At 41.9% G+C, this 13761-nt stretch overlaps 1 protein-coding gene across 1 annotated transcript in view; it reads right to left on the bottom strand.

Moving 5' to 3' along the window:
* Positions 1 to 13761, bottom strand: part of RCL1 (RNA terminal phosphate cyclase like 1) — a 44704-nt gene that overhangs the window by 26688 nt on the left and 4255 nt on the right. The window contains exons 2-5 of the mRNA XM_077817632.1: positions 11609 to 11680; positions 10610 to 10785; positions 2623 to 2697; positions 1385 to 1509 (exon numbers count right to left, since the gene is read on the bottom strand). Coding sequence (XP_077673758.1) covers positions 1385 to 1509; positions 2623 to 2697; positions 10610 to 10785; positions 11609 to 11680 — 448 coding nt within the window. The remainder of the gene's footprint in view (positions 1 to 1384; positions 1510 to 2622; positions 2698 to 10609; positions 10786 to 11608; positions 11681 to 13761) is intronic.

The raw sequence follows: 13761 nt of genomic DNA, 5'->3' as shown, positions 1-13761 counted from the left end.
ATAGGTTACCTTGCATAATGACTTAGCCACTCCCAGTCTCTATTCAAGCCTAAATTAATTGTATCCAATTTGCAAATGAATTCCAATTCAACAGTTTCTCGCTGGAGTCTGGATTTGAAGGTTTTTTGTTGTAATATAGCAACGTTCATGTCTGTAATCGCGTGACGAGAGAGACTGAAGTGTTCTCCGACTGGAGAGTGGGTTTGTGGGGGGGGTGGGGTGGGGGGGGAGGGTGAGAAAACCTGGATTTGTGCTGGAAATGGCCCAACTTGATTATCATACACATTGTAAGGAGAGTGGTCACTTTAGATAAGCTATTACCAGCAGGAGAGTGGGGTGGGAGGAGGTATTTTTTCATGCTTTGTGTGTATATAAAAAGATCTTCTACACTTTCCACAGTATGCATCCGATTAAGTGAGCTGTAGCTCACGAAAGCTTATGCTCAAATAAATTGGTTAGTCTCTAAGATGCCACAAGTCCTCCTTTTCTTTTTACAATGCTCAATGGGAGCAGGAGCTCATGGGTGCTGAACTCCAACACTGTTTCCCCCACAGGGAAGAGAATAACTGCACTTCTGATTGAGTAAATTTCTTATTGTCTTAATACGATGGGAACAGAAGGTTTGAGGAAGATACACTGTGAAAAACAAGAGGAAAGAACACACTAAACATCAAGGTCTGTTCCATATGCTTGTGCAGTATGAGCTTGTATTTTGCCATAGTGTTCCATTTTCCTTGCATTACACATCATCCACTTCCGTCCCTGACTGTACTATTGGAGGTCTAAGAGCTAACAGATTATACTAGTAACACAGAAGAGGCATAAATGCATGTGTGGGCTGTGCAGTACAAACTGAGCTTAAATTTAGGCTCTCACCGGACATACATTTAGTATAATCACTATTAAATGAAAGGAGCCTAACAGGTCAACCTATAATAAATCAACTCAAGGTTTTAAAGAAAATAAACCAACCTAATAGTGAGATTCTCTTTTTGGTGTTGCTACATGACACAGAATCATACAGATGTAGAGCTGGAAGGGACCTTGAGAAATCATCTAGTCCAGGCCTCCACACTGAAGCAGGAGTAAGTGATAGGAAAGCATTTCTATTTTCCTTGCTACTTAAGCATTTCTGGTAAAAAAACAAAACAAGCAAAAAAAAAAAAAAAAACCTTCATCTGTTTTTCATTTTTTTTATTTACTTGTTTCCTGTTGTGTTTTGGATAAGGACTTCATACTGTTATGCTGCAATCCAATAACCTGTGTGATAAGCACCACAATACGTATCTATATTACTCTGGTGTACACTGAACCACATGATAAATTGCTATCCGCAGACGGTTAATGAAAAGAAACACATAGGGGGGGAAAAAAAAAAAGATACGCTGTTCCTCTGATCCGTTTGATTTTGCCAGGGTCTGTGAACTGAATGGGTCGCAAGACTTTCCTAACTGGACAGGCAAATATCACCTCCCCACCTCCTTTGGGGGGCATTCCTCTTCTCGTTATCTGGACACCACAGTAAAAAAGGAGAAAACAGGTTAGCAAACAAATGAAAGACTACATCTACAAATTCAAACGGATGACTTTTATTCCACTTATACTAGAACAGTAACAATAGAGGCCAGTGTCACATGAATACAGGAAAGGCAATGCTAGAGCTAATTTACACCAAGAGGTAAAGATCATTCTCTATCTAATTTAAACTAGGATGGGCAATGCCTACCACTGAAAAATCTCCATTGAAGATTAAGTCAAAGGGATAATAAAAACTGGAAAAATGACTTGCTGCTGAAGGAATTTCATGAAGATTCTCAAATGCTTAGCACGCAAAGGACTAAATCAAATCTCCAACTCATCCTCATAAACCAAAAGGAAAGCAACAAGGATACAGATCTTTCAGCTTGTCAGAATCAGCAAATATTTCAAATAATTAACCTGTGTGCACACTAAGTAGGTATTAAAAAAAAAAAAAAAAAGGCAGGCAACAGTTAGGAACTCCTGTCTGGTAGGAAACAGTGAGGAAGGGTTTTGTTTTGTTTTTTTTTAAATAAGGTTAAGTTTGGAGAGATCACAATTTCTTCTCCACATCCAACCCCTGACCCAGCTCAGACCCACATTTTGGGATGTGCCAAAGGCACAATTATTAGTGGATTGTGGGAGAGAAGCCTCCCCAAATTGGAGGCAGCCCTGAATTTGCATAAGATTGTAGATTCAGTGGCTGTCTGGCTGAACCAGTGGTAAGGGATGGGGGAAGAGAGAGACGATCCCACTAACAGTACCTAGGGGTGGGAAGTGTAAGCAAAGGAAGATGGAAACTGAAAGGACTGAAGAGAAGGAAATGATGCCAACCTTTTTTGGGAGAGGCAGGAGAACCTGGAGAGGAAGGAGAATGACTATTCTTGCCATCTTCCAACCTCTCCCACTCAATAATCTTGGCATTTCTCCCCTACCCTAAAAGGCCAACAAGAAGGGCAAAGAATTTTTAATAACACATTTAATAAAACCTAGTGATGAGAGTACAGAAGAGACAGAAGAGGGCAGGAAACACGTAGCTCTGTGTGAACCAGGGCAAAATGTCATTTCAGACAACGCTAAATGGAAATAATTAAAAATTATTACCTTTAGTTCAAAACCTTCACCATCGATTCCAAATTTTTTCAGCAAGGGCAGAGCTGTTGCCTTAAGTACATCCACCTACAGTAAAGGACAAAAAGTCAGCCTCTTTACTACCATGAGATAAAACAGGCAATATTTATGTTCAAAGAAAGTTAAAGAATCATGTAAAGGGTTTTAAAGGATAGTCAATTATGAGCAGTCTAACGGTTCAGTCTGGGCCCTCCAGACTAAACAATACGTACATATTATAGACACAGCTGATGGTGCTACCTACTATTAAGGTTGCCTGAAACTTCTCATTATAAGACCGTGTTTTCAGTTGCTTATAACTTTGCCCAAACTTTAACTGTTTGGACTGAAATTTCCCACACTGGATGTGTGCACTTTCAATTGTTTGAAAGTTGCAGCAAAAACAATGCAGCTGCTTTTCAGAACGAGGTTAAAGAAAAACAGGTTTTGTCCATGTTAAATTCTTACAACCATTTCTTTGAGACACCCTAGTACCTCCAGACTTTGGAGCAGGGACTTGAAATAAGGCGGGGGAGGATGACAGGGAGCTCATCCTGGTGCCAGGGATGCTCCTTTTGCTGGTTCTGTGGGAAAACACCCCCCAAATTTGGCCAAGTTGTGAGCCTGGGAATAGTTTCAGTTTGGATATGTTCAGTAGAGACTTGAGAGTCTGATAGTCCTCTGAACAGTCCGTCTGCACTGGGCATGCTCCAAGTCGAGGGCTGAGCAGGACCTTCCCTGCAACTGCTGCTCTTGGCTGCTATGGGTAGCTGTGGCACTGGGCACCAGAACTGAGAGCAGGGAGACCATCTGTTCTTCACTCTCAAAGCTCCTCCTGCTGGTGCCCAGGCAGCACTGAGGAAGCTACCTGAATGGAATGAGAGAGGACAAGAGCCAGACCTGGGAGAGCAGCAGAGAGAATGACCAGAGATGGATGAGGGAAGACTGGAATTCAGACAGGAAGCTCCCACAGGGAAAGTGGGACTGTCTGGGTAAAGAGAGTGACATTGGGATTGGAAGAGACAAGACTAGATATAGGCCAGGTGGTCTGTGACCACTAGAACCCACTCCGCTCCAGAATCTGCAATGGAACCCAAGATTCCAGAGTCTTACCATTCCTTGGCTGAGAGCAAATATCTGTGAAATCCACTAGCAAAAAAGCACCCACCCCATCTCCAGCTAGTAGCTGGCCCACATAGATGACTGCAACCTACTTTTGCTATCAGTTATTCTGCTAGCTCAAATGGCAGACATTTTCAATGTGGATCTAAAGGTTCAAATCCTATTTCTGAGCAATGTGGGTGTTGATACGATGCCACAAGATGGAATTTGTTTTTGAGTTTTGTTTTTTAAAAACCTGGGACGTTACACATGAAAAACTATAATAAAAGAATATTAGACTTGCAGAGTCGAGGACTAAAGTTAGGAAATTACATAATTAAGGTTGCCTGTGCACCCTTAATTCAGCCCCCTTGTGCATGAACATCATGATACAGATAATCAAATATGATTCTTTTAGCATAATTTTGTTTATTTATACACACACGGGTGCCTAAAGTTTTGAAAGTCCTCTTGAAATCCTGACAAGTTATCAGAGTTACACAATGCTTCTCTCTCTCTCTTTTAAGAAAGTGTTCTAGTTCTGGTAAAAAACAGTCCTACTGTGCAAGTTAGGAAATCCCCTTTTGCAATCCACTGGGTTCAAAATACTCCTGGAGGAGGTATCTATGGGGAAAGCATGTTATGACCATACCATGGGACCAGACCAGCTTAAAGTCCAAGTTTGTCTTCAACAACTGCAAGACATTGTAACACTGTAGTTCCCAAACAAGATCAGGATTGTACTGGGCACGGTACAGACATATAATATAGACTGTCCTTCTCCCAAAGAGTTTACAATCTAAATAGAAAAGACAAGTGATGGGGTCCAAAGAAGGACTATTATTCCCATGATACAGACAGATTAAGGGTTTTGCCCAAGGTCACACAAGTCTGAGCAAAGCTGAGAGTTGAACTCAGATCTTCTAAATCCCTGTCTAGTGCCTTAATCACACAACCATCCCTCCTCCAGAGCCTCAGTTGTAAACCACAATATACTGTCAAACTCTACCAAGGTTTGGCAGCCATAACAAAACTCAGGACTGCATTACAAAAATGCTGCCAGAATTAATATCTCTGTCCAGTGGTTACACTTATAAAGGTTAGCGTTTGTGACCAAATGTATCCTTGTTTTTCTTTTTATTGTATTAAGAAAACAAAATCATTTTAAAAAGCTATTCACTTGCCAAGAAACATTTAAAAAACCATTTTAATGAGATGACAACCAAAATGAACTCTAACAATAGGTGATCCTCCTTCTCCTAGATAGCCATTAGTTAAAACTCTCCTCAACACAGCGCCTATCCCTGTTAACACAGATAATGCTGGCATGTTGGCAGAGTCTCAGATTGGCTCCTGCAGTAATAGAAACACAGGAAAACAGGATTTAGAAAACAGAAAAGGACAAAAAGTCAGCAGGGAAAAATTTTGTTTTCATGTTTTTAAGACGGGATTACAAACAGCTGTTGAATTTAAACAGATTATTGGAGAGTTTGCTTTTTAATTGCTCCCCAGCTAGAACCCTGTATAATCAACTTCATGCCAGTGTGAACAACATTTCAATTATAAAGTCCTGGAACCCAAATCTTATAATGTTAGCACTCAAGAGCCAAGATGAGGTTAAGGAACTGTTACGGGCATATATTTTAAAATCAGATTACTGCAGCCACGATACATTTGCAGTATGTCATGATAATCCCAATCTGTTTTCCCCTTGTTTGCATGTTATATTGGTGAGATGCCATCTCCTCCACTTCATAAAGAGAAAAGTTGCCCATAGGCATAGGGGTATTTTGAGTGGTCTGTAGCTACACCAACTCTGGATGTGAGTTTGGTAAATCTCACAAGATAAGGGGCAGGCCTGGTCAGACCACCATGAAAAATCTAGAGTATTGTAGAGCATGGCCTGGGTGACCCAGGAGAGGAGGTGGGCAGGGAAATTCTGCCATCCCAGTCTCTTCTCTGTGAATACTCCAGCATGGTGTTAGGTGCATGCTGCAGCTAGGGATGCTGTCTTTCTGGCAACTGAAGTAAAACTCTCAGTCACTGAAGTCATGTCACTTGCAACAGTGGGGGCGTCAATATCTCGGTTCAGCATCCATCCAGTCTGGAACATTTTCCCTGCAGTTCAATTGGCTTCAGTATCTTCCACTTCCTGCCAACGGTTACACGGTGTTGCTGCCTGCTGCTAAACAACAGTTTGTTTCACCCCAATGGGTATGTGTGCACGCACAGTCAGAAAGATGCTTTTGCATCCAAGGCACTATGGGCCAGACCCACAGCCCAGGGGAGTCTTTCCACAAGTCCTCCACTTATGGAAGTTTCACCTCTCCTCCCATCTGCACCACCAGTAGCACCTTCCCTGGCAGGAGGAGGGGTTTCTACTGTACCCCTTCTCCCCTTGCTTAGGGAAACTTATTGGATAGGGTGAGCTCTTTGGCGCTTCCTTGGAGGGGGATAAGAAGTCAGGCATCTGCTGCTCCCGTTTCTAGGCCAAGGGAAAAAACAGCTAGAGCTCAGCAAGAGGCTGCAGCTGGAGTCAGCCATGGAAGGCAACTGAAAGGTATCAAGAGCAGGAATGCTCCTGGGCCAACCAATGTGAAGATAGCAAGGGGCAGGGAGGGAACAAGCCTGGCCCAGGAGAGGTGAACCAGACGAGCAAACAATCTTCATTCTCCTTGTTCACCAGCCCAGTGTAGAGAGCAGGAGGAATTAGCAGGGACTGTTGCAGCTACTCCTCCGACCCACTTGCTCTGCAGCTCACCTGAGGCAGAATGAGTGGGCCCGACAGTGTAACAGCAGCAACTGTCCTTGCCACAACAGTGACCTTTGGTTAACGTCTTAAGGTTTTCTTCACAGCTGTAAAGGCTGGGATCAAGGAGTTTGGGGGTTTGCTTTTCACAACGAAAGCTTAGATTCTGCAGGTGAGGATGAGATTGGTTATACTCACTTGGGGAAGCTTCCCACTCAGCTCAGGCCAGCCAACCCTAGCATAAAGATGTTACATCACAAAAAACGATAACGTCCTATTGATGACTACAAAGGAAATAGCTTCCTCAGCACACAGAGGCTGTTCTCTTTCTTGTCCACATATTAAACTGTGATGGAGAGATTCTCTTCTCATGCTAATTACAGTGGGGAAAAGCATTTTTTTTGAAGCAATCATTTTAGTTAAACGAGTGAAAATATGGATGAAAATGCTGAGGTAATGTCCATTTACAAGCTACTGGCTGTTAGAGAACTGCTGTTTTCTTTCAGATGTACGTTGGGGACTTAGGCCTTGTCTGTATGTAGATGTTACACCAGTTCAACTAAAGTTGGTCTAAAAATCCAAGTGCTAGTTAAACCCATGCAAACCCCCTGCATGGACACTCTTGCATTGGTCAACTTACTGGCATAAGCCAGGTTTAAGAGTGTCTATGCAAGGTTTTTCACTTGTTTAACTAAAATGATTTAAAAATACACCTCTTATCACACCAATGCAATTGTGTGTGTAGACTAGGACTTAAACACGTGCTTCAATGCTGTCCTGAATAGAGGTCCTTGTGGGTAAATATAGTTTTAGTCTTAAATGGACTTGGTTTTTGATTATTTTATAAGCAGATGGTGCCTTGGAGCTGTGTGTGGAAAAGCTACAGCAATTTGTCCAAAAAATTGTGTTCTAGTTTATCCATCTGTATATCTGGCTCCAAGATCCCGTCAGTTTATTAAAAAGAGCAAATTAACTTTAACATATTATGGATAGTTTAAAATTTGCTTTAAAAAAAATGCTTTTCCCCACTGTAATTAGCATGAGAAGAGAATCTCTCCATCACAGTTTAACATGTGGACAAGAAAGACAGCAGCCTCTGTGTATTGAGGAAGCTTTTTCCTTTGTAGTCGTCAATAGGACGTTATCGTTTTTTGTGATGTAACATCTTTATGCTAGGGTTGGCTGGCCTGAGCTGAGTGGGAAGCTTCCCCAAGTGAGTATAACCAATCTCATCCTCATCTGCAGAATCTAAGCTAACCTTGCATAGACACTTTTAAACCTGGCTTATGCCAGTAAGTTGACCAATGCAAGAGTGTCCATGCAGGGGGTTTGCATGGGTTTAACTAGCACTTGGATTTTTAGACCAACTTCAGTTGAACTGGTGCAACATCTACATACAGACAAGGCCTAAGTCCCGTCTCAACAAGGATGTGTTTTCCTGAATCAAGCCTAAATGTTTAGATATATGTCAAAGCTTACTTGAAAACAGCATTCAAGTTGGGGAGCTTTTGCCCACTGAATTTTACAGGGAAGATTTTCTCCATCACCATTAAAGAGAGGCAATTTAAAATAAAATTGCCTTTGATTTTTTTTTTAAACATTATTGGTTCAATGAATATCTAAAATAGCAGTAAATGAATGATGAGAGAAAAACATTTCTTTTTTCAATTTAATTCCGTGCCATTTGACAGCCCTTTGTGTATAACTAGTAACGCTCTCTGGAAATTCTATGATAGAACGTTTTTTCCGTCCAAGAATGCCAAATTGTCAAAATTAAAACGTTTTGTGGAGACTGTGTGATTCTGCCAGAGTTACAATGTTCCAGGTTTCCTGGCAGCTCACCCGCCTGGCAGCCTTCCACGTTCTTGGATCTTCAGCAGCAAATCTGGTGTCCTGACAGGGAGCCGGGAACAACTGGCTCCCAAAGACCACAGCTCCTCGGTAGACTGGGTCTGCCAGGGTCTGTGGCAGCACGCCAAGTGGACTGTCTCAGACCAGGTATTCCATTCTCCTTCACAGAGAAGTTCAATTTCTTTTTTCCCATTCCAAATGGGATTTAAAAAAAAAATTTTTAAATCCTCCGTGAAATGGAATTACCTTTCTCCACACAACTCTAATACCCAGTTTCCATTTCCCCTCCCATTTGTGTGGATGCTTACAGAGGAAATAGGAAGAGAAAACATTTTTTTAAAACAACAAGAAAATGTAGTTGTAAACCATAAATACTGGCTGAGGGACTGAAGGGCCAGTCTAACATCTGCAACTGTACACAGTGCATTTTTAAACTGGTTAGATTTCCATCTGAAAGCATCCCTTTAATCTAATCACAGGAAGGATGGCAGTCTCCAACGTACATCTGAAAGAAAACACCAGTTCTCTAACAGCCAATAGCTTTTAAATGGACATTACCTCAGCATTTTCACCCATATGTTTTCCTCACCCCCTTCCGTAATAAGACTACCGTTTTTAGATTGAGCACTGAACTGTCACTAACACAATTCATGGCAACTGTGGCTAAGTTCAAAGAGCCATTTGAACTTGTGTTCTTATTAGCTTCTTTCTGAACAATCAGGCTGCTTCCTTTCTGCAAGCTGGCTTGTAACTGTACAGCAGCTGAGTAAATTATGTACAGCGCTTTTGCTACTGTAACTGAATTAGTGTTGCATGACATTTGTTTCAAATGAACTGTGGGCTTTATTTTAGCATCAGTATAATCCTGCACAATGGAAACAATAAGAAGCATTCCTACTTCACAGAAAAAGCCCCTCAAAACTTCAGAGACAACTTCCTCTTTTCATAGTACTCTGGAGAATCAACCTCTCCCATCCTTAAGATTAGGAAAAGCAAACTTGGTGTGAGGGACAAATGGCAGGGTGCAATGTGAAGCCTAGAAGGATTGCCCACGAAAGGATGAGAAGCAGCAGAGAACTGAAGTCAGAAACTGGGTTAGAAGCTAGCAATGGGACCAGGATGCAGGGGTAGGGGAAGATGCAGAGAGGGGCTGAAATGGAAAGTGTCATAACTGAAATAATCTGAAGGGAGCCATACGGGCAGAAACATTCATAGATATTTTGGCATCAGATGTTCTATAAACAGCTGTCCTGTCTACCTTGCTTTGATTCTTCCATCTTTCACTTTTTTTTTTTTTTTGCCTTTTGCTGTATTTTGGTCTCTCTGTCTTTCAGTGGGCTTTTCCTTCATTTTACACTTGTCTGCAGTGTTATCTCATCACCCACCAACCCTTATTTCTCAGCGTTGTATTCTCCCTTCTTCCTCATCTTGTCATGTTCCCCTGCTCGTGTCTGCTCTACTTCCCTTTGTTACATTATTCTTTCCCTCTTGGTTTCTCCTTGCATTTCTTTCTAAATCAACAGAAGTTAAGCACTGAGGCACTTATGAAAATCTCACTTGGGACCTATCTGCATATTTAAAATCTGGCCCTATGATCTTGTCACAGGGGGCACACACAACCCCATATTCAGGGCAGGCCTAAAAGTCTCACTGCCAGAAACCAGGAGGTGAAAACAAGGGTGGATCACTCAAGCTGCCCTGTTCTGTACTCTCCCCCTGAAGTTCTGATTCTGGCCACTGTGGGAAACAAGATACCGGCCAAGACCATGGTCTCACCCAGTATGGCAGCTATTGTGTTCTTTTGGTCTTGGAAAGAGCTGTTGAGCCCAGCAAGGGGCTGAAAGAACTGTGGAGTGGGGGAAAGATTTATTTTGATTTATGCTAATATCTGAACTATGATGTTTCTTAAATACACTAGACCCCCAAAAACTGGGGATAGTTCACTTGCAATTGGCTGGGTGTAGTTTTTGAGAAGCCCCCATAAGGGAAACCTAGGGCAGTGGCAGGGTGTGACGCTGGATCAGTAAGACCCTGGTACAGATCTAAAAAGTCTCTTATGCGTCTAGCTTCTCTGATCCCGATTTTATTTTGTCTAAATGCTGAAGGAGAGTACACTGACTGAAATGTGGTGTTTACTTCCTGATTAACCTGATGGCTCCCGAGACATAAAGTAGCACAGAGCATGGTGAATCCTACTTAAAAATACAGTGGGGTTTTTTGTCGATGGGGAGGGAAGAAGAAAAGAGTTGTCAGGGCACTTAATGAAGTTTCGTTACTTACTGAAGGGTCTACTTGATCGTTTGTTACTCCCCTGAGGACGATTCTTAATGGATGTTTCATGAAAGGTGCCAAGCAGAGCAGACTTTCCAAATAATAGCCAATACTACGGTGGGGGCTGCAGTCGTGTTCCAACACCCCCCCGGACAGAAGACCAGGCTGATAATATAGGGTGGTACCTTTAGAGAGTGAAGAAAAACAACTGTCATTACCACACTAGAAACTAAGGAAGTGTAACACTCTGATACACAATGATGTCCACAGTGGGTCAATTCCTGGACAGAGAGGAATTTACAACAGAGGCAGGCAGCACTTCCAATGCACTACTCCCAACCCCACTTACCTCAGCAACTTACTCTGCAGGGCTTCTCTCCATTAGAGATTTCTGTACCTGGGCACATGCATCAGTGCAGATGCCCTATACTGATGTTAAATGGGGCTTACGCTGTACAACTTACCTCAGTTTTTCTATACTGGGGGAGCAAGAGGAAACTGCACTGGAGCCTTTATTTTTATTTAAAGTTAATTTTAGTGATGTTATATTACACCATAGAAGGCTCACCTCGGGAGGCTACAGTCTTGAGTTCAACAGAGCCATCTCATCTCAACTAAAATAACTGGAAATAGCACCCAGTGCAGCAATTCCTAATGCAGGCAACCCATCAGAAGGGCCACCACCACCTAGTGAATCACTGCTACTAATTCAAGTTGTGACACAAACCAAGAATTCTCCTCCCAGAAAATTCCAAGTTATGACTGATTCATATTTCTCTGAGCCACAGCATTATAGCAGAAAGCAAACTTAATAGAATATGAATCACTGTTTTAGAACTTCCTGGCTTTGGCTCGTTCTGATTCATCTCAGAGCATTTGTGTATTTAACACTTGGTCCTCTGGAAACAGATCACCATCTAACCTGTCTACCTCCAGCAAAGAGGTCCCTTCTCCCAGCTCCAAGTGACATACCATGGAAGAAAGGAACAGAGAAGAAGAGATAGTTACCTGTTTGGTTTATCTCAATCCTAGAGCCATTGGTCACTTTGTCAATCAGTCGTATAAAACTTGCTTCAAAATCTGTTGGGGGTGGAAAAAGGGTTGATTTTAAATTATTTTCTTTAGGAAATTATTCCTGGAAAAGTATTCAGCATTCATGAGACACATGTCGATAAAGCTCTCTCTCCTCTCAATACCCCTGGGAGGATGAAGATAGACGGCTGGCTACTATTACTCCCAATTTTAGATATGGGGAAATAGAGGCACAGAAAGGTTGAGCGACCTGCCCAAGGACATGGAGGAAGTCAACATCAGGGTTGGGACTACAACTCAAGAGTTCATTGCTACTTGGAGTTAGGGACCTCCTCTCTCTTTCTGCATATGGATACTGGTAAGAGAAATATTCCTAATAGGTTTATCAAATGGGATGTTCTCCAGAAATGGCATAATTCTGAATTTACACAAAACCACCAATGAACCCTCTTTCACGAAGACTCCACGAAAAAACCATGACTGAAGACACTGGAAAATGCTTAGAGCAGAGCAAAACAAAAGAGTACACGTGTCCATGTGAGAGAGTGGGAAAGGAGGAGTCTAGGCAGATGAGCTGAGCTTGCTGCTTTTTTACAGTAATCATTTCACTGTTACCTTGGCCTCCTCCACTCTTCACCAGTTTGCTGTCTCCCAATACTTCGATTGCAAGCTATTTGGGACAATGGCCATCTCTGCATTACTTGTACAGGTGCAACGTCTAACACAATGGGGCCCTGACCAGGACACGTACATGCTACAAGTTAATAACCACCAACAGTTTTTTCCTGTAATTATAAGTTCTCTTTTTAAAGGATTTTTAAGCCTTTTGTTACAGAAGACGACTTCCAAATGCAAAGTGCTGCTGCTAAAGAGCTGTTAAATAGACACCATCAAAAATCCCGGCTGGAAAGTTTTTATCTGCTGTTTCTACAAACAACACCTGAAGTGACAATAATAAAGATTAGAGAAAAATATTTATTTTTCCCACCTACTTTCCATTTGTTTACTCTGTGCATTACAGCACTTTGCACAGACTTAGTTGCTCAATTTTCCAGTTGTGGACTCTCTTAAACAGCAACAAGAAAGAAGTGTTTTTAAAGTGAATATAGCCAATCCACCCCATCTGAAGGGAGACTCAGGAGCAAGTATAGAACCTGAAACTATGTAGAAAACTTAAAATCCAGTCAGTTTTAAAAAGTAAAACCATCCTCTTGTGAGAAGGCTGTACAACTCTAGCTAATAAGTCATTAAATTAATATAGCTCCTTTTTAAACTGTGACCATGTTTTGCTTTTTACTGAATTACTTAATCTACTGATCGAAGTGGTTGCATAAACCATTAACTATTTGCCACAACTACTGTTCCAATTATTCACTATTCATTAATCAATATGTACATGCTGTAGATGGTTGCTATCACATGGTGTTGGTTCCACTCTCAGCTTTGATGACTCTTACACTCACAAAGCTTTCAAGATGGCACTGTGGTGATTTCCAGGGTGAATGTGTGCTTACGGGAATATTTACAATCTTTTCTGAGAACAGCCTTGCAGACAAGATTTCACTTGCACAAATATTCAGTCATGAAAATCAAATAAAAGGGGTTGCAAATACCAATGCAAATTCATTGTTTTTCATTTGAAAACTTTTCTTGCATTAATCACAATTCAAGTATTAATCCACCTTGGCCAAAAATAAATAAATAAATGCTGTATCTTGTTAAAAAGGAGTGGTAAAAGCTACATCCTCTACATCAGTGGTTCTCAATCAGAGGTCCGGGGACCCCTGGGGGGGCCATGAGCAGGTTTCAGGAGGTCTGCCAAGCAGGGCTGGAATTAGACTAGCTGAGGCCCAGGGCAGAAAGCCTAAGCCCCACCTCATGGGGCTGAAGCCTGGGGCCCAGAGGCTAAGGACTGAAGCTGAAGCCTAAGCAACTTAATGACAGGTTTCAGAGTAGCAGCCATGTTAGCCTGTATCTGCAAAAAGAAAAGAGTACTTGTGGCACCTTAGAGACTAACAAATTTATTTGAGCATAAGCTTCATCGGATGCATGCAGTGGAAAATACAGTGGGGAGATTTTATATACACAGAGAACATGAAACAATGGGTGTTACCATACACACTGTCTCC

This window comes from Eretmochelys imbricata, chromosome 5 (genome assembly GCF_965152235.1).
Source record: "Eretmochelys imbricata isolate rEreImb1 chromosome 5, rEreImb1.hap1, whole genome shotgun sequence".
Classification (NCBI taxonomy): domain Eukaryota; kingdom Metazoa; phylum Chordata; order Testudines; family Cheloniidae; genus Eretmochelys; species Eretmochelys imbricata.
The sequence above is the reverse complement of the archived record's forward strand: the minus strand, read 5'-3'. Positions and strand labels throughout refer to the sequence as shown.